The following is a 21,913-nucleotide window of genomic DNA, read 5'->3' on the forward strand; positions in this document are numbered from 1 at the left end:
TGTACATCACACATTTCCAGATAATACAATACCTCAATGATGATGAATGTTTGATTCATTTTCAGTGTTGTGATTCCGACAGTGGCTGTTAAATTTGTCAAAAATGTTGAAAGTGTTTAAGATTAAATTCACACATAATGAGGTTAGGACAGAGTTGTATTATAACCCTGAATTGAAAGCTTAAGAGAAAATTGCCCTTTAGTCGACTTTGTGACACATGTTAAGCGCTCTCGAGACATATTCCTGCTTCGGGATTCTGCCTAAAACAACATCTGGCTGTGGTGTGGAAGATTATGTTTCTGTGCATGCTCAGCACCATGTATTGCAGATGTATAGCTCACAGAAAAGAGGGAGGAGTGACCTGTGAGTGACATCAATAATATAAATGTAACGGGAAAAGCGAAAAAGATGAGATACTCATCAAGCAATGTGATCTGCTTGGATGGTAGGCAGATTTAAAACACATTTGTGACCTCATATGTTTCGGACACTAATTTCATGTAGGCATACTGTTAAAATGTGAGCCAGAGTGTAAGGAATTAAGTGATTAGTCAACAAAGTGCATCATTAGTGAGTTTTTAGCCTATTTTCTCCAGTACATAGTTATCACTTCTTGGGAACCTGCCGAGCAAACTTGGTATTGGTTGGGGGGTTGCTGCGGTGGCTAGGGGTCCAGGTGGGCGGGTTGTGGTGCGTCCCCCCATCCCTTCACCAAGGGCCGGTTAATGGGGGCGGGGATGGTCCTGGGGACCTCCCTGGGTCCCGGGGGAATGGCCAGATCTGCGGGAGGAAAGGTTGGTCACACTCACTCCCCACTTGTTTGGCTAGGGTGGTGCCAGAGCCCTGGGGTGGCCCCCACGCACTGCTTCCACTTTTCTGCAGGACTATCACACATGTGTTCACGCATGACTGGGTGCAATAAGACACACTCAGGTAGAGAGATTGTCAGTGCCAGGATTAGCAATCAAGTAGCATAAAATAGGATGTCAACATATCCACACTGACATGTGATTCACATAATACTGGCTTCCACGCCTCACTTTGCTGATCTGTGTACGTGTCAACCTTCGTAATTACACCTCCTTTGACTTGCATCCCCTCAGTTATCAGGCCCCCATGGGTCCACAGGTAAATATATTTAGCTAAGGATAGCACCTCTATGTTCATAGATTGTTGTTTGTTCTTCCCCTCCTCTGTCTGCTTCCTTCCTTTCTGTCCACACATAAATTCTTCCCGTTCGAGAAAAAAAAAACGTGGTATCAAAATATATTTCCTCACTTCTGACCAGTGTTGTTAATCTTACTGAAAAAAAGTAATTATAGTTACAAATTACTTCTCCCAAAAAGTAATTGCGTTAGTAACTCAATTACCTGAATGTAAGAGTAATTAGTTACTTGGCAAAGTAATTGGTGATGATTACTTTTTTTTTTTTCCTCAAAAAAAAAAAAACAAAAAAAACATTGGCCACACTATGTGAAGTTTTTTGTGAAGGTTTTTGGTACAATTGGCCCGAGCCCAATTCTTTACCCTAATTTACCCTTTACCCTGAATCAACTGTTAAAAGTTGTTAAAATTGCTCCCGTTATTGCGTTAGTTCCCTTGTCTCTACTTTCGACATATGAAAATTTTAAAACTGTTTCATCATTTAAAGATAGATTCAAGTCAAGATTTTGCCGATTTAGAAGTATTTTATATTAAAAGTTACTTAGGTTCGCTAGGAAGGTTCTCTACAACAGAGCCGTCCTAAAAAGTCTACTGCTTTAAGATGGCGGCTGTCTACTAACTCATTTAGTGCCATGTCTGTCATTTGCATCTAGTTATATCTATGTACAGTACATGTGATATCTACCATGTCTACCATATCTACCATAATATGCGGGCGTAGTTTGTACTAGCTATCGGCTACAACATGTATTATTGGAGCTACCTAGCATCGCGTTTGCTCGGCGTCACAACTTTCTTGCCTCCTCCCTACTCCTGCTCTGCTCTGTCGTCTCGGTGAGTCCGTCTCCCTCAGACTTTTCGACCAATATAGTAACGCATAGTAACGCATGCCTTTCTGTCCTCAGTAACGGTAACGGCGTTGCCAAGATGAGAAAAGTAATTAATTAGATTACCCACTACTGAAAAAAATAACGCCGTTAGTAACGCCGTTATATTGTAACGCCGTTATTAACAACACTGCTTCTGACAATATTTCATGATTTATATTCTGTACCTAGAAACCAGTAAAAACAAAATTTACACATCAACAAAAATCTGAAGTAACATTGCTTTGTTGAGCTTAAACTCATGATGGAGCATTACTTGTTTTACATTCCATGCCAGTAGAAATTGGTGTGAAATTTCCACCTTATTATCTTGGGGAACAAAAGCTTCATGAAAGGGTTCAGCAATGATTGCATGGAAACAAAAAAAACTTACAGAACTGGGCCATTAGTTGTCTCATCCCAACAAGAAGCTTCGCATTCAGTGCAGCGATTCAGCTGATAATGTCATTCGTTATTGCCTTGTGGTGTAAACGAAACATCATTTGTTGCTAATTGCTATGGTGCAGCTTCAGAATGGTCTGAATTGCTTTGCATATGCCCAATTGAAAATTCATGCGCCACATCTAGAAAAAAATTCCATTTCGTGAGGTTGTAGATGTGTTTGGTCATTAGTTGCTATAAGACCAAACCTGACTTTTCCGTGAAAGACTCCGATATCAACAAGGCCGAAGAAAGCAAGGCAGTCAGTCAAAATAAAAAATCATGCCATTTGCATTTGTCAATGTGAGGATTATTGTCCATTCTGAATTCTCACCAGAAGGTCAGACAATCAACAAGCATGTCTGCAAAGGGATCTTGAGGCTTTTACTTCCTTCAGTGCTTAATAAGCGGCAAGTTGTGGCAGAACAACTGGTGTCTGCTTCAACCTGACAAGGCGCCTGCTCACAGTTCCCTGGGCATTCAACATTTTCAAGCAAGAAGAACATTGACCTGCCGAAGGAATCTCCAGACTCATCCGATATCTCAGAGTGATTCCCCCCCCCTTTTCCCTTCTCCTAAATTCAAGAGGGTAATCAAAGAGTCGATTGAAAATAGTGATTACAAGAAAGGAAGAATCTTTCTAAGAGTGTATTAAGGAGTGGCAGAGAAGGCAATACTCTGAAAGGGGTAACTTGTCGTCTTTGGTTAAGATTTTGTAATGAATCTTTATTGATACATTACCAGTCTATAAACAATTATATCAAATCTTGTAATTGAAAAACTCTAGGCTTTGCGTTAGTGCTCAACCCTTTCATTCATACCAATTTGTATTATTTTGGCATTAAAAAAAATACTCAAAATGCCAACATGCACCTAATATAACTATTAAAAAGGTTGTAGTAGTTATTTTCTGCAGACTAAAATCACATTTAACAATTAATGTATTTGAATCTGCAAATCAGATTGACATGTCCAGCAATTTCTTTAAGGACACAAGATTTCCCTCATTAATTTATCTTTGGAGGTTGAGTGTTTTGTGTATGTGTTTGTGTATTATTTGGGTTACGTCACTTAATAGACACTGATAGTCATTGATATTTCCCCCTAAGGGCATTGAGAGGTCTTGATGATAAAATCGAAAGTATACATTCCTTATCATTTCTATTTTTATCAAAAAACAAACAAAGAAACAAACAAGTACTTGTTTGTAGTTTTGCTCGTTTTTCATCAAGAATGCATAGTCTTTGTACAGAAAATAATGATCGCAAAATTAGGTTCAGATTTTTTTTCCAAATTTAAACTACAAACCATTACAATCAAATATTATTTATTCAACTTTGAGGGGGTCAATTATTATTTATTTAGCATTCCAGATAATCAGCAAACTCACTTATAAATATATTGTGAATAACTTGAAAATTCATTACTTTCATTGCATGAATACAATCGAAAAAGTATAGACCCACCACAAAAAGCTAATAAATAAAAAATACTTCCAAACCGTGCAAAACAGTCATTGCAGTCATCTGCAATAGCCAGACACTGTAGCCAGCTTCTTAACACTTCGAATTGTTTGCAATAACACTTTTTGCCAGGTTTAGAGCTTGGGACCTTTGAACTGGACACGCGGGATTCGGTGGCTGAGCAAAGGCAATAATTAGTGTTCGTATCTTATTTTCTAATTATTTTCAAATAAACATGATTGAGAACGTGTGGTTTACTCTGGTCTCTTGTAAATAGTAGCCACGTTTACATGCTGACTTTTATTCATACCGATTCAAATCATTCCGAATGGAAATTTCACATCAGCTGTTTACATGTCACTTCATCTATTCCGATCCAGCGTTTACATGTGACTGCCTTTATTCCGAAAGGATGTTTGACAACTGCCGTCTGACATGCGCAGATTAATCAAAACAAAGCGTCACGTTGCAAAACATGGAGATCGATCGTCAGATCAGCTGCTGTTTTAACTTTTCGAGTGGAAACAAAACTTCAGAATGATACGCCGTTCATTTAAAAAGTTGTGTGGGTGCGCTGTGCGTGTGCTTGGAAGCCATGTTGCAAGTGACGTTACTTACGTCACCGAGTGACGTCACCATGTCAGTACGGAGCATGCGCAGAAAGAACACAACCAGACACCATTCCGCTTCCCTGTTTACATGATATAAATTTACTTCTAATCGGTTTGGGAAAAGGAATATTCCACCCCTGTGAATCGGAATGAAATTCCATTCGGTTTGGACCTGTTCATTCCGAATGAGGTGTTTATATGGAACACATTTATTCGGTTTGAACAAATATTCCGATTGTAATTGGAATATTTGGCTCCATGTAAACGTGGCAAGTGTTGGACACGTTACTTTAAAAAAGTAAGTAGTTATAGTTACTCACTACTTCTTCCAAAAAGTAACTGAGTTAGTAACTGAATTACTCTATAGTAAAATTAACTAGTTACCAGGGGAAGTAATTATTTTCGTTACTTTAAAAAGAAGTTGTTGTATGTCAAAAAAAAATTTCTGAGCAGTATTCGAGTCAGTTGAATAGAGAAGAACATAAAGGTAGTTGTTTTATAGAACCTTGCAATATTTATTGCACCTAACCAGCAACAGATTTATCCTACACTTGAAGTGCAACAAAAATAAACAGTAAACAATATAATAAAATAACAATCAGCAGTAAACAAAATAAAGTGAGTTTAATCAAATAAATCTAACTCTCACAACCTGAGACAACTGGTCAAGTAGACATAGCCTACTGTACTTCAAGTATTTTGACTTGAAATAGTGTTTATATCTCCACCTCGTAAAGGACAAATTTTCCTCTGAATGCTCTGCCATCATATCCCTCTGCATCTGTTTTGCCTGTGTGTGTTTGCCGTATGCGCTGTTCCGGTTTGTGTGTGAAACCACCGGCTCTGATTGGCTTACCATGACACATGACTCTAACCCTTAGCCAATCACAATCACTTCCATCGCATCTATCCAGGTGGTGCATTCAGGTAGCCTCGTCCCCCTACTCCTCCCGTCACCCTCAAAGCGTCTGCCGTCCTCAAGATGAAAGCAGCATTCTTGCTGCCTGACAGTGGGGGATGGGAAGGAGGCTAGCATTTAGGTGTATTTAACACAGAAACGTTAGCAAGCTTTGGAAAGCATTGTCTAGTTGAATGAGCAGGGACAAACAGCCTGGAGTCATAAGAAGTACGTGCTGTAATATTCTGATACAGAATTATCCGAGGCACCCGAAAGTGCACACGGCGGCAATATTGTTATGCTCACATGATGCGGGAGTGAGTTAGAGACACGGCCTGCTGAGAGCTGTACGTTCGTGTTAATGTTGAAGTTATATGTGCTATTAAAGAAACAGAGTGCCAGCACGTCCTGTGTGGTATATCTTTGCTAAGAAAAAGCACAAAACAAAACACGTGCACTATTCTCGAACCTGAACGCACTCCAAGTCTTGGATGACAAATAAACAGAGCAGAGTAGACTCGTTACGGCTGGTAGTTTCTTCAATTTATTCAGAGTAAGTAACGCACCGCTTTTGACCGCCAGTAACGGTAACGACGTTGTAACGGCGGGAAAAAATTAGTTAGATTACCCTGTTACTGAAAAAATAACGGCGTTATTTATAACGGCGTTATTCCCAACACTGTTTACAAATGAATAGATCCGATCAGTACAGTAAATTAACAGTTTCTTGGAGGGAATCTAAAGAAAGTAAACATGCCTGAGTCGTATGCTGCATGTGAAAGTCTGTGTGTCAGCCGTAACATCCAACAATTTGCGCCCCAGATTCTCATATAGCTTACGGGGGCACACATGGCTGGACTCAAATGCAGTAGACGTGAGAGATTGTCCAATCAACGTTTTATTCAAAAAGGAATGTGAAAACAGGCTTCAAAAGTTCCAACAAAAAACTTAGCTTGAAGGCAGTGACATAGCTTTCTACTTCTCTCCAAACACAGGAAAACACACTGGAACAGGATAAGAAACAAGAGGAGTATTTAAGGAGTAGGGCTAATACTAAACAGGTATAGGCACTATGGTAATTAGGGGAGGAAAGACAAAGCTGATTAAGAACACAAAGTACCAGGGGAACTCACAAGAATAAAACAGGATATAAAGAAAATCAAAGCCGCTGACAGCGACTCGTAGCACAAATAAATTCAGATCCTTAGGTATATCATAGACGCATAGGTTGAAAACGAAGCTTCGTTTGTTACTGGTCATGTGACTTTCCCTGCTTTGACATGTGCCACCCAAAACACAGCTTTGTTTGTCACCCGATATATTCCTCGCCAATACACACCTCAATACAACACTTCATTTTACACGCACACTTTTGCTCAAGAGAAGCTTTGAATCCCATGTCATTTGTTTTGACCCATCACTTGTCAGCAGACACTTCAAACTGATTCCTTTACTTTATGACATGTGCAGAACAAGGTGTGAAATGGCTGTACCCATTATGAATGTTGAAAAGTTTTTTTTTTTTTTTTTTTTTTTTTTTATAAGCGTGACAGAGAATATCAGAATATGTAGCCCATTCGAAAACATGAAATTAAAGGGAAAATTTCTAGAATATGTCCCCTTTATGATGTATATCAATGGTGCACAAATAGTTAGTAATCATTGTGATTTAGGTTAAAATATTGTTTTTACACTATTCAGTCTAAAAAAAATGTTGAAAAATATCACCTCCAAAATACAAAAAGATGTTGCGTTCACGTTTGGAAGGTTTATCACTCTATCACTATCCTCCACTACTAAGCTCCTGCCTCACCCATTCTCGATCCCGCGGGTATAGAGCAAGGGGCCCTGACAGAGTCTCTTTTGATAAATAGTCCAGTGAAGCACTGCAGCACACCACAGGGCTGCGAGCTGGGCTTTATGAATACACCTGTCACGTTGTTTACAATGAATCTGCTGTAACACAAGATCAAGGACACGGCAGTGATTGGGAAAAAAAAAAGGGGGGGGGGGGGTTGACTCTGGATTCTCTCCTATCATGGAATGCAACTTCAAGCAGATTTATGGCTTTGGCTATGTTTATGGCTCAGCTCCAAGCATAATTAGAATTGAGGGTGCGTAAAGATGGATACGTTTGTTCTGAATTCATTCACAACATTTGGGCAGCAAGCACTGTAAGTGGAAAAAATGACCACTGATTCTTTTGGGTGAAAGTCTGTATTTTTCTACACAAAATTAGTTTGGTGAAATGACTACGATACTATGGTATGATATGACTGTGATATGCCTATGATATGATCATTTATGGAAATCCACATGTGCTATGTACTGTATGTACTTTCCCTTAAATATTTAAATATGCTTTTGTACTATTTGTCTATTATTTACATTTTTCTTACCTTGTTATCGTAACCCCAAAACTCTTCGGTCTCCTCTGCAATTATCACCCAACCCCAAGAATCACTCCCCTCTCACTGCTACACAGCCTCCTTTTGCTACTCCATCGTGAGATTCTTCACCGATAAAGTCAAGAACATCCACCATGATCTCCAATCAACCCCTCATCCCAGCATCTCGCCCGACTGGCACCCGCTTTCACGCCCATTTTTCTCCTTCTACCTCCCCTCCCTCTCCGAGATCTCTGAAGTTATCCGGAAGTCCAAATCATTCACCTGCCAACTTGATCCCATACCCACACAACTAGTCAAAGCCTGTTCCCCCTCCGTGGTCCCACTCATTTCCGCTATCATCCACTCTCACCTCTGGAATAGTCCCCACCTCTTTTAAAACTGCTGCCATCACTCCAATTCTCAAGAAACCTGGTGCCGACTGCTCAAATTTCAACAACTTCCATCCCATATCCGACATACCTTTAATCTCTAAAATCCTTGAAAGAACTGCTGCCTCGCAGCTCCATTCTCATCGATCCCACAATAACCTCTATGAGCGGTTCCAGTCTGGCTTTCGCGCACTCCACGGCACTGAAACAGCACTTATTAAAATAACCACTGACCTCCTCATGGCAGCAGACTGTGGATTTCTCACCATCCTCATCCTCCTGGACCTATCTTCAGCTTTGACCCCATCTGTCATGCTACCCTCTGCTGTCTATCCACTATTGGAATCAGCAACACCCGTTGAACTGGTTCTCATCCTAACTTTCTGGACGTTCTCATTACATACTAGTACAACTTAAGTCCCTTGAATCCACTCCCTCACCTGTTACCTCCGCAGTCCCTCAGGGCTCTGTCCTCAGGCCCCTACTGATCATCATTTACCTCCTCCCCATTGGCAATATTTTCCGTAAATTCAACATCAACTTTGACTGTTACCCCAATGACACCCAGCTCTACCTTACTTCAGAACCCTCCTCCTTTCACCTGCCCAACTTCCTGACTGACTGTATCACCGAAAAGAAAAAAAAAACTGGCTCACCCAAAATTTCATCAAACTCAACAGCAGTAAAACTGTGGTGCTTCTCATCGGCTCCAAATCCGCGATATTCACGTACCATGGCCATCCCCTCATCATCGACAACTCCACTGTTTCACCCTCCCCCCAAGTTAAGAGCCTGGGTGTCATCCTGGACAATACACTCTCTTTTCATTCACACATCAGTAATATTACCCGGATTGCCCACTACAACCTACGCACCATCAACCGCCTCTGCTCTTCCCTCACCCCCATTCTGCTGCCATCCTGGTTCATAGTCTTGTCACTTCCCGCCTGGATTACTGCAACTCCCTCCTTTTTGGCTTCCCTCAAACTGACAGTACATAAACTGAAACTGGTCCAGAATTCAGCTGCTTGCATTATAATCTCTACCCCAATCATCCACCACATCACTCCAGTCCTCCGGCAGCTCTATTGGTTCCCTTTCCACTTTCGCATCCAATTCAAAGTTCTCCTCACATTCAAGGTCATCCACAACCTTTCCCCTCCCTACCTGTCCGACCTCCTCCATATTACAATGTCCTCCCGTCCCCTTAGGACTCAGGGGTGTCCAAACTTTTTGCAAATGGGGCCAGATTTGGTGTGGTAAAAATGTGGGGGGCCGACCTTGGCTGACGTTCTTTACGTAGAACAATATATTTAAGCAAATTTTAGCAAGCCATTCCTTGTGTGACATTTGCTGTATTATTTTTTTTAAATTAATAATTTCAACAATCTCGCAACTAGCCTTTGTGGCGTTCTCTTTCAACTCTTGGGCTCTTGTGAAATACTGCTGCTGTAAAATTAAACTAGCTTCAAGTTGCTTCAATTTCTCGCTGCATATCTTCCCTGTAAACTTGTCGTACATGTCAGTGTGTCTTGTTTGGTAATATCGCCTCAAATTGAACTCTTTAAAAACAGTGACTGTCTCTTTCCAAATGAGGCAGACACAGTTGTTGCGTATTTCAGTGAAGAAATAGTCCAATTTCCACCCATCCTTGAAGCGTCGGCCGTCGCAGTCAGCTTTTTTTTGTGTTGTCGCCATTTTAGAAAATTGGGAGTAAAGAGTCACACGGGGTAATGTTGCTTAGAGTGCTGCTGCCTTTTAGTGGGTAAATGAGGAGCAGCATTTAGTGTGTAAGCTACTTCATATGCAGATAGCAGTACTGCTGACGAATTTATTAAGTGTGTGTGCGGGCCAGACGTTATTGATTTTATGAAAGAGGCTGGGGGCCGGATGAAATTTGACCAAGGGCCGCATTTGGCCCCCGGGCCGGACTTTGAACATGTCTGCCTTAGGTCCTCCACCTCCATACACTTTTCTGTCCACCTCGCTCGCCTCAGCACTATGGGGAGCAGAGCATTCAGCAGCTCTGCTCCCCGGCTTTGGAATTCACTACCACCCGACCTCAGGAACACAGACTCACTCCCCATTTTTTCCAATCGAAACTCAAAACTCACCTGTTCAGACTCACATATCCATAATAATCCCTGATTTCTTTGGGTTTTGCTGTTCTAATCATTATTTTCATAGATAAGTATTTTATTGTTTTGACCGTTCTATACCCAGTTATTTTTACCGTTTTTAGTCTTTGTCTAATTGTTTTTATTTTACGCCGACCTTGAGAGCCAGAAAGGCGCCTTCAAATAAAATATATTATTATTTTTAACATGCCAGCTTATTGATGTTGTCTTGAAGAGAACGTATATGGCGATGTAATTCGTATAAATTGTTACCAATCTGCAGTTTTGGGAAGTTGTGGTGCTTTCAACTCCGGACCGTAGTCGGGAGTTTACGTGGCTCGTTTGTCGTCGGTTCGTCCGGTGCTTCCTTAGGAAGGCGGCGATGTGTATAAAAACACTTGGACGTGTTGGATGGCTTTGCTGGATACTTTATCAACAAAAAAAATGAAACCAGTGGGGGACAAAGCCGATTAACGCCGCGCTCTCCGCGCAACTCTCTTAACACCTGCTCTCTCTCTCTCCCCCTTCGCTCGCCCGCTTCTTCCACGCTATATAGGCAGTGCCAGTCATATTCAAATGAGACAGCGACCCCTTGGGGATACCGGTAACAAAATGTTGACCGCTTACTTTGGCAAAATGATTATACTGTGAGCAATTTTACAACAAAAAATGCTGCTAAAATTAAGGTGCGCTTTATACACGAGTACAAGAATTTTCCCTAGATTTTACATGTAAATTTTGGGTGTGCGTTATACACGGGTGCACGTTTTATTTGGGGAATTACGGTAAATTCAATTCCAAATCATTGTCAAATCATGTAGTCCGCTGAGATTTTAAGGCATTACAGTTATGTTCTGTAACGTGTTGTGTGGTAAGAGGTCTGCAAGCATGCACTATTGCAATAACAATGTGGGGCGGAGGTCATTGAAAGCCAGATGCTCCAATGAACCTTGTGTCCATATGGAGTGTAAAAGAAGATTTTTTTTCTTTGCCTGTGCTGTGCATCTTATTGTGGAAACAGTTGAATTTATCATTTAACAACAATTAATTCCAGCTTGCCCATTATGTATCAAAGGAAAAAAATATTTAATGTTGCTTGGCCCACCAGTATTCAGTAATTCTAAATTCCTAGATTTCTATATTTCAGTTTTTGTCAAGTTACAGAAAATGAAGTATTATATAATTTCATTGTTTTAGCTTTTTCTTAAAAGCTGTGAACCATTTTACTGAGCTGCAATTATAATCTAAACATAATTGAAGAGAGCATCCTGAAGAACTATTTTGAAAAATGGTACAGCGGTATGAAGAAGTATCTGAAATTTTGGGAATTTCTCACATTTCTGCATAAAATCACCATCAAATGTGATCTGATCTTTGTCAATATCACACAGATGAAAAAACTGTCTGCTTCAAGTAAAACCACCCAAACATTTAAAGGTTTTCATATTTTAATGAGGATAGTATGCAAACAATGACAGAAGGGGGAAAAATAAATAAGTGAACCATCACATTTAACATTTTTTGGCCCCACCCTTTGGCAGCTATAACTTCAACCAGAGGCTTTCTGTAGCTGCAGATCAGTCTGGCACATCAAATAGGACTAATCTTGGCCCATTCATAGCTACAAAACTGCTGTAGTTCAGTAAGATTCCTGGGATGTCTGACATGAATCGCTGTCTTTAGGTCATGCCACTGCATCTCAATGTGGTTCAAGTCTGGACTTTAACTTGGCCACTACAAAACATATTTTGTTCTTCTGAAACCATTCTGAGGTTGATTTACGTCTGTGTTTTGGCTCAATGTCTTGTTGCAGCATCCATCCTCTTTTTAGCTTCAACTGTCTGACATACGGCCTCGGGTTTTCATGCAAAACATCCTGATAAACATTTGAATTCAATCTTCCATTAATGATTGCAAGTTGTCTAGGCCCCGAGGCAGCAAAACAGCCTCAAATCATGATGCTCCCTCCACCATGCTTTGCAGTGGGGATGAGGTGTTGATGTTGGTGAGCTGTTCCATTTTTGCTCCACACATGACTGTGTGTGTTACTCCCAAACATTTAAACTTTGGTTTCATCAACCATATAATATTTTGCCAAAACGTTTGTGGAGTGTTCAAGTGCCTTTTTGCGAACATTAAACGAGCAATAATGTTTTTTTTTTTTTTTTTAGACAGCAGTGGCTTCATCCGTGTAGTCCTCCATGAACACCATTCTTGGCCATAGTTTTATATGTAGTTGATGAGTGCACAGAGATATTGGACTGTGATTTCTGTAAGTCTTTAGCAGACACTCTAGGGTTCTTTTTTTTAACTGAGTATTCTGCGCTGAACTCTTGGCATCATCTTTGGTGGACGGCCACTCCTTGGGAGAGAAGCAACAGTGCCAAACTATCTCCATTTGTAGGGTACTTTGACTGTCGATTGATGAACATCCAGACTTTTAGAGATGGTTTTCACAGCTTTATACAAATCAACAATCCTTGATCGCAGGTCTTCAGACAGCTCTTTTGCCTGAGCCATGATGCACATCAGACAATGCTTCTCATCAAGACAATTCTTACCATGTGTGTATTTTATAGTGGGCAGGGCAACTTTAAACCACTCATCGGTGATTGGGCACTCACCTGAATCAAATTGTTTGGTAAAAATTGGTTTTATTTGCTCTTTACGTCTCCTTAGGCAGAGGGTTCACTTACTTATTTTTCCCCCTTCTGTCATTGTTTGCATGCTATCCTCATTAAAATATGAAAACCTATAAATGTTTGGGTGGTTTTAGTAAAAGCAGACACTGTTTTTACATCTGTGTGATTTTGATAAAGATCAGTTCACATTTGATGGTTATTTTATGCAGAAATGTGAGAAATTCCAAAAGGTTCACATACTTTTTCATACCACTGTATATGCAGCCTCTTGTGGGTGGCTGGCCTCAAGGAAAGCTAGATGAGACAGGGCTACAATACATTCCCCAGTCTATTTGATGAGACTTCATGCAAAATGTATGTGAAACCCAAGGTTATGGTAAGTTCACTCAGGGGGCTGAGATCTGGCCGCAACTACAGCACAGCTCAAAGGAAATAGGACGTTGCACTGATAGTGTGCTCCTCTCAGACTAAATATGTCTGATATATATGGACCGTAGACCTACATTCCTTGCGATTTTACATTGAGGAACATTGTCCCTAAACTGTTCAACGATTCTCTCACACTTGTTCACAAAGAGGTGAACCTCATCCAGTCTTTGTGAAACACTGAGCAATTCAGGGAAGCCCTTTTTATACCCTATCATGGCACCCACCTCTTCTCAATTAGCTTTTTCACATGGGATGCTCCAAACAGGTGCTTGATGAGCATTCTTAACTTTTGTCTTTCCGTTTTGCCTTCTGTCCCAGCTCTTTTGGAATATATTGCAGCCATAAAATTCTTAATTTAACAATTTGCTAAAAACAAATTTGTCAGTTTGAACATTAAATATCTTGACTTTGTCATGTATTCAATCAAATATAGGTTGAACATGATTGGCACATCACTGTAATTTTTTAAAATTAGTATATGTTTAATAAAACATCCCTGCTTCATTTTACTTGGCGTTGTAAACATACATACAGTAGACCTACAAACAGAAAATGTCAAAAGGTGTTTGATTTTAATCTCATCGTTGTGTGAACAGATATTTTAAGAACAGCAACTTTGCTTTGAGAAGGACATTTCTTAAAATAATATTGGCCCCAGAGTATACAAAATCGAAAAGATTGACTGTTAAATGAATATTTCAGTCAGTCATTTAAGATGAGAGTCTGGTGTATCTTTTGTAGTCATTAAGGCAGGAAACTGGGTGAGCATTGACTAGTTTCAAGACATTGTGAAGAATCATTTTTACTCTGCAAATCTGCTTTTATCCACATACCAAACTGGCACTGTAGTGCTGTCTTTTAAATTCATACCATGCATAAATGTATATATTTTAAAATACACCATATGAAAAATGATAACATTATTTTCATAGAATGAAATTTAAGGTTTTAAATATTGATACAATACAAACCGTGAGGCAAAAATGCGTGGCCTCTCCTGCTCTCCATTTTAACCTAACTTGTCTGTTAAACGTGGGCAGAGCAAAGATATTGATCTTTGTGATAAATACTGAGTGTGTATCTCCTGGGGGCTCAGCAACTGATTGTGTTTGCGTTTTTTTCAGATGGTCACTCAACGGAACACTCATTGATCTTGGGAATGACTACCGGCGTCACATGTCTGGAGGCAGCCTGATCATTAGCAACCTGGACAAGGACCAAGACACTGGGATATACCAGTGTCTAGCCTTCAACACGAAGGGGTCCATCCTGAGCCGGAAAGCCAGCGTCCAATTTGCATGTGAGTAGCTCTGGCAAGACTCACAGCCTTCATCTGAATATCTCTTGGAGGTCGACCTGACGTGCATGTAATGTGCTTATGGTCTCGGCCTTCTTTAATTTACTATTCAGATTGCCTCCAAATAGATTTTTAGAGGGAGTGATGGTAATCGAATGAAATGCCAGCTGCAACAAACACTGTGGGAAAAGCAGCTTCTGAAATCCATTGATTCTAATTAGTGGCTCCAGCTTTGACAGCATCAATGCTCAATCTAAACTGACACATAGTTTGCCAAGTAATAAGGAAGGTGTTGTGATCCATACTTTAAAGGAGACCAACTCAAGTAATATTTGGGCCGTAGGTAATGCATCTGTTGACAACATAAACATCAGTGGAATTTTCCCTGTATTTTAGGGGGCACTGCAAAGTAACCTCTTTTCTCCTGATCATGATTATTGATTAAGTTCCGAGGATGAAGACCCTTTAACTTCCTCTCCTGAGCTAGCCGGTTTTTATTCAAATACGAAGTCCGGTAATGAATCTTACCCGTGGGGGCTAGGGAGAAGAACAAAGCAGCTTGACATTTATTGTCTGCCAAATGCACAGTGAGAGACGTCTCAGAGATCAGCATAGCTGATGCACTTTCTCTGTGTAATAAGGACACTGCCCATGCTATGCCTCCTCTCTAGCCGATGTCCATTTGAACCTATTTAATTTTCTACAACCACATTTTCAAAAGTGTATAGAAATGTTCATATCAGCATTTTTTTTAGGTTTATGATAAATTATGATCATCCCGTAACTTTGTAGAACTTCCAAATACCTTTACCGCTGTGACACCAAGATGCAACAACTGTGTTGCGGAATGGCTTCGCCTTTACATGGTGATGGCCAGTTCACACTTCACTTTGGCCATGCGCAATCAATGCTACTGAACATTCAAAGCAGCAAAAATGGCGGAATGTCACTTTTAATTTACTGTTTTTGTAAGATTTTTAATATAAATATATTTTTGCATTGTTGTCCCTTTTGAAGCAAAAGAAAAAACCACACGGACGCCATTGCTTCAAGTGGGCGGGTACTGTATGTTGTCTTCCCGGCTGAGGAGGTTGTTGTTAAGGAAGCGCATCATTGGCTGTCACCTTGTAAAACTGCACTGCCACCTATGGCTTGGCATGAATACTACATTGTTTTATCGTGGAATTGCAACATCGTTCGAAAGGAGACGGAGCCATTTAAACGCAAACATGAAATATGTCATATTCGTGAACATCACTATGAAAACAGCCCCTAAATGTGTGCCTAATTTGAATCAACAAGGGTAATTCAGACCATCTCTCACAAAAGGAATTCAAATAGTACAGCATCAGGGGTGATTCAAGATAAGAACATTAGGGGTGCTGAGCTCAAACTGAGGAAAGATAAATTAATTATTGACTAAACCACTAAAATTGTTACAGTATTTAGTGTTACAACATTACATCACAAGAATGATGGGAATCACTTCTTGAGCAGCCACCGCAATTGACTAGAAATGGCTATGTATTACATTAAATATATTTTTGTGATAAATATCAAACTTAGTAATGAAAGATATCATTCTTGGTATTAGCATAGCAGGTAATATTCTCCATTCTTTGTGCTTTATTAGATCATAAAACAAATTTTAAGTCATATCAAAACATGTTACAAATGTTTTAATCCTGTGTTGTCCCTCTTGAAATTTAACTAGTGTCCATGTTACACTTGATACTGTTCAAATCGTGTATTTTGACGCAGTTCCAAAACACAACTGTGTATGTAAGGGGGAAAAAAGCTGCCATGATACATCAGACCAATAAAATTGTCATGAGATCAAAATAAATGGCTGAAGAGAGATGCTAGAGATTGTGACAAGGTACAGATCTGCATGGACAAAAAATGCCGCTTTTCCACGTTCTGTTCATTACGATACAAAGCACAATATGTACAAATGTAGTAAAGTGGGATTTAACATGGCATAAAATAATATATTGCCTCTAATAGCAAAACAAGCTGTCATGAGCCAGGGGACAAATACTGTAGACCCAAAAATGCAGACTCCGAGACAGAAGCACAGTTCACAATTTATTAGCATTAGCAATGCAGCTTGAATCTGGTGTGAATCCACGCAGACAGTGGTCAGGAAACAGCAACAGTAGATTCTTGCCACAGCAGGTGTTTCAAGTCAGGGTTCCGAAGTGGCAGAGGTACAGGCATGGAAAAGCTGGGTCAAGGTCCAGGGAAGGCTAAGGGTCAAAACACAAATACCGCAGAAAACATTCAGGAGCACAGGCAAGTTACAGGTCGTGGCAAAATCTACTAGGTCAAAAAGTTGTAAGGAATTCAGTTAATCCAGGTGGGAAAAATGCTCATATGCTACTGAAAGGTTAACAAACTCTCGCAGTGAAGCTGAGGAAAGAGAGGGTTTAAAGGGATCCACGGATAGAAAGGCTTGTAGTTCTTAAAAGATAAACATTATTATTAGTTAAAATAATTTAATGCTGCAGCCCCTCTTGATTTTTTCGTTTTTATACAATTTGTAAAATGTGTTTAACTTGTAGGTCGCCATTGTTTTTGACGTTGCTGGGCAGTGAGGTCACATGGTAATGCTGTCTGCCCCCCAGAGTATGACTCTAGCGACATAAACATGTCATCTGTTCAACCCTTTTAATTTGAACCCGAGAGGAACATTAATGACAGCACTGTCGATATTAGGAGTGGGAACCTCTTGGTACTCACGATGCGATACGATTTGTGATACAAAGCTCACGATAACGATGATCTGACGATATGGCGATACAACGATTATCAATACATTGGTCAGGAAATCATTCTAGAATATTCTACAAACAACTAATAAACAGAAAAACAAGCTTCTGCTGTGAATTGGAATGAGTTTATTACTAGTAGACGTCCAATCCATTTTAACTGGGAGGGGTGGCAACGAATGAATGAATGTTCATTCGCTGCCACCTCTCCCACTTCAAACGGATTGAACGTCTATGGCCGTCAGTGGCAGCCAATGCCAGGCAGTGAGGTAATTTTGGGCTATTTAAGATCATTTGCCTGTTGATTTTCAGTTACTTCCTGTTGATTCTGGGGTATTTTGCGGGTCACTTCCTGTTTGTTTTCAGTTACAGAACAGGAAGTGACCTGGGAATCGCCCAAATGAATAGGCAGTGACTCAAACTCAACAGGAAATGACCTGTAAATGCCCTGAAAATCGGACAGAATGTGAATGCTCTGGTTTCGAATGAACGAACGTTCCCAGTCTAAATGGATTTGGCGTCGTGCACCGTCAATGCAGCCTTAGTTATCTGAGACACTATTATGGTGGAAGATTTTGGTAGCAACTTGTTGGTTCCTTTTAATTTTTTCTTCGACATTGACACTTCTTTAAAACATTATCTCGATTCTTGGCAGGAGCATATCGATAACCTTTTGTGATAAAAAGTATCACGATATATCACATTTCGATATTTTCTCACACCCCTAGTCCATATTTCACAAAACGAGCAGCAAAAGCAAAATGAACAGACGGGACGAGATGAGAGTAGGGTAAAAAAAAGTGTTCTGCCAAAATGTACTACACCGGCAAAACGTCCTACAAGAGGCCAATTTGAAACGCAAAGTACCACCGTGCGCTTTCATCTTGTTTTGATCAGATTCATACAGACAGAACAAAAAGATGCTTTAAAAAAAACTTAAACGTAGTAATATCAAATGAGGGTGGTTTAAATATGCTACGTGACTAATGTGGTTTAACAGATCAACAATCTGCTTTAAATCTACCACAAGAAAACACAATGCTTAAAGGTATGAGAGGGGAACACATGCAAAAAGTATTTTGCGACAATGAGTAAGTGAGTAAGTAAGTAATTGCTGCATTTATCTGATGTGCGCATGTGTTGGACGTTTCGCCCTGTAGAAGGAATTGGAGTAACCCGTTAGTGTTCGTCTCGTGACAACGATATTCTACGTCATCACCCCGAGCCTCCATTGCGTGCATAAAACATGGCGTCCTCCATAGGTCAAAACAGATAGATTTTTTTTCATTACTGGCAATATTTCATGTGTTTCTAATAACATATTTTAGTAAAAGAGAACAATTGTGGCTTGTTACAGCCTGTAAGTCTTTAAGTCCGAGGTTCCCCTTAAGTAGCGGAGAGATGATGAGGATTAGGTGTTCTGGATGAGTTGCACAGGTGGGTGAGATCAGAGTGAATGAGGGGAGGGGAAAGATACACGTGGCTGAATGTAATGCTGGGGCAGTGAACACTTAGCAAAATTTAAAAAATAAAACCCCGGAAACACCAACAATGACAAAAACTTGAAGACATACAAAAATATACAAAACATGACAAGTATGATCTAGAAACCTGAGCACAAGCCTCTTTTCCAGTGTTAATATATAAGCACCCAAATACTCCTCTGGTTGAATGAAAAACAAATGGCCACCTTTGTACTCCAATAAATTTCAGAAGAGTTCTTCATTTCGTACTTTCATCAAAAATAATTATTATTTAATATTATTATTAATAATTACAATAGGCCTACGTATATGATCAAATGCTTTTTAGTGTATGGATGGCTTGGAATTGTAAATTAAAATAAGTGATGGAATCAGCAAAGCAACCTGCTGAGATCATAAGGAAGTCACCTCTGTCTCCATTTCAAGTCAGCCATCTCGTCCTGTGACCCTGGTGTCCTGTCGTGACTTGGCACTGTTTGATTCCGCTGCGGTCATCAGAGCTCTGCTCATTAATCTTGCCAATGGTCTGTCCCACTTCTCACCATAATCTTCTCACTCCTAATTTCCCTTATCGGTCACACTGACTTTCTTTTGTTTATGTTTGAAAGGCTTACACCAGTCTGTTAGTAAGAGGGTACAGGCAGATTAGAGAATGGATGGCAGCCGCTTACCTCCATCACTCATGAAGTCCGAGGTGGTTGATCATCCCAGGTTTACATTTTTGGCTGCCAGAAACCGGTCATTAATTTGAAAGGGATAAGTTGAGCTGTAAGTATGGATGGGGAAGCTAATGCTTATAAGTGCAAGATTACACCCCATTTAATAATGATGCTACTTATGGCTGCTGGCGGCGCAAACTCATTTGTCATGCATACTCCCTTGTGTTTGTTCAGTCCATGCGCTGCCTAATCTTTTCCTTGTGCAAAACAGTAAACGTCATACAGCTATATCTATCTCTTTCATCAGCACTCCAGATGCTTTCAAAGTATTACAGGCTGTCAGGAGATGTCCCAGGGCAGCCAATGATGTCCTATTAAAGTCCCATGGCTCAAAGTGTAACATCAAATACATGCCTCAGTGAATAAGTGAAAACTAGGGAGTGAACGCGCATGATCCCGAACAGATAGTCCAATACTGTTAGGGATTTCATTTTTTTGAGCTGCAATCTAAATCTATTTTTATCTTATTTCCTCAGATCTTGATAACTTTAAAACGCAAGCAGTGAGAAGTACGGTCAACGTCAGAGAAGGTCAAGGAGTGGTTCTCTTATGTGGTCCACCAGCACATTCTGGAGGTAAGGCGCTGGAGCCCTTTCAGATTTCTTGTCAATGTAAATGAGTTGTAAGAATTACATGTTTTATATGTGCATAAATACATACAGTATACACACACACATACATACAGTATACTGTATATATATTGATACACTGACAATTGGCAGTGTATCGAATACTTGTTCTCCCCACTGTATATTTATATATATCTATATGGCGGAAAACACTCAGGCGACCTGAAGTTCCGATCGGAGACCCCCAATTTGGCCAAATATCAAAATTGTCCTATATGCATGTGTGATGCATCATTGAAAAGCTTAAAATCTCAATTTTCTGGGGGAAGAAAAATTTTGAACAGGAGGGCATTTAAAAAAAAAAAAAAAAAAAAAAAAAATTAAACAGCAAAACCCTTACTGGAGGCGAGAGCACGCGAGAGCAGAGTTAAAGACGCCACAATTCTAATGAGATATTATCGCGTACTTACCTTGTTTCGATCCAAAAACTCCATGTAGCATGTATCACTCAGTGTCAACACACAGCTGTGAATGGCCACAGCCAGTTTTTTTGGGATTTTATGGGTGAAACATGGTGATGTAACAAGGGTCGCGATGTAGAAATCGCAGACAACAAGGAGTGGTTGAGATTTTTTTTTTACGTATAGTTACCCTTTTAAATGTTATTTTTCAATTTTTCTTTGTTTGGATCGATTATTTATCATTTATAAAATGCGATAAAATGGACAGTAACAAAAAAAAATTCAATTAAGCAATAGTTATGAGGTAGATATCCATGACTTTTTTACAGACGCCAAATTTTTCATTGTGACGTAATTTGCTTAAAAGTTTAAAATATGCGAGTGAATAATCTTTTAAAGTCTTTTTTTTGTTTGTTTTTAACTAAATATTAGACATCAATTAATGATTATAAGCTAAAAATGACAGACATTTTGAAAAATAAATATAATTACTTACCTTCTTTGTATGGCTAGGTTGAAACAAAAGCGGTTGCGCGACGTCTGTAAACGGGGGTTTTCAGGGTAAAACGGACAAATTAAAAATAGTTCGGAGGCTTCGTGCGCCATGAATCTGCATGGCAGCATTTAGACATATTGTTCTATCAAACACAACAGTTCTTTTGGCTTAAAATACAGCAGTTTATATATATATATGGTGGAAAACACTCAGGTGAACTTGAAGTTCCGCTCTGAGACCCCGAATTTGGCCAAATTTCAAAATTGCCCTATATGCATGTGTGATACATCATTGGAAAGCTTAAAATCTCAATTTTCTGGGGGAAGAAACATTTTGAACTGGAGGGTATTTAAAAAAAAAATACAATAAAATAAGCCTCTAAACCCTAACTCGAGGTGAGAACATACGTAATTAAAAGACACCATGATTTTAACGAGATATTATCGCGTACTTGTTTCGATCCAAAAACTCCGTGTAGCATGTCTCACCGAGTGTCAAGACACAGCTGTGAATGGCCACAGCCGAACTTTTGGAGGATTCTATGGGTGAAACACGGTAATATAACAACGGTCGCAATGCAGAAATCGCAGACATCAAGGCGTGGTCGAGATTTTCTATTTCAAATATTTACCCATTTAAACGTTTTTTTGTTTTTTTTTTTCCCTTGTTTAGATTAATTATTTATCATCTAAAATATCGGGGGGAA

The 21,913-nt window shown here is 39.7% G+C and overlaps 1 protein-coding gene and 1 long non-coding RNA gene across 4 annotated transcripts in view; one reads left to right on the forward strand and one right to left on the reverse strand.

Moving 5' to 3' along the window:
* cntn3b (contactin 3b) overlaps positions 1-21,913 on the forward strand; it is a 90,549-nt gene that overhangs the window by 15,706 nt on the left and 52,930 nt on the right. For 2 of the 3 annotated variants that reach the window (XR_009064396.1, XM_057845991.1), the window contains exons 4-5: positions 14,535-14,710; positions 20,158-20,256. Coding sequence is in view for 2 of the 3 variants with exons in the window: in XM_057845991.1 (XP_057701974.1) it covers positions 14,535-14,710; positions 20,158-20,256 (275 nt within the window). In the remaining variant the exon portion in view is untranslated. Of the gene's footprint in view, positions 1-7,520; positions 7,618-14,534; positions 14,711-20,157; positions 20,257-21,913 lie in introns of those variants that run through there. The other variant, XM_057845992.1, reaches the window with a different exon arrangement.
* LOC130921747 (uncharacterized) lies at positions 16,835-20,801 on the reverse strand. Its single transcript, XR_009064397.1, has 3 exons — positions 20,721-20,801; positions 19,371-19,582; positions 16,835-16,956 (listed from the first exon to the last, which is right to left on the reverse strand). It is a non-coding gene; the product is annotated as an uncharacterized LOC130921747 (long non-coding RNA).

This window comes from Corythoichthys intestinalis, chromosome 9 (genome assembly GCF_030265065.1).
Source record: "Corythoichthys intestinalis isolate RoL2023-P3 chromosome 9, ASM3026506v1, whole genome shotgun sequence".
Lineage (NCBI taxonomy): Eukaryota > Metazoa > Chordata > Actinopteri > Syngnathiformes > Syngnathidae > Corythoichthys > Corythoichthys intestinalis.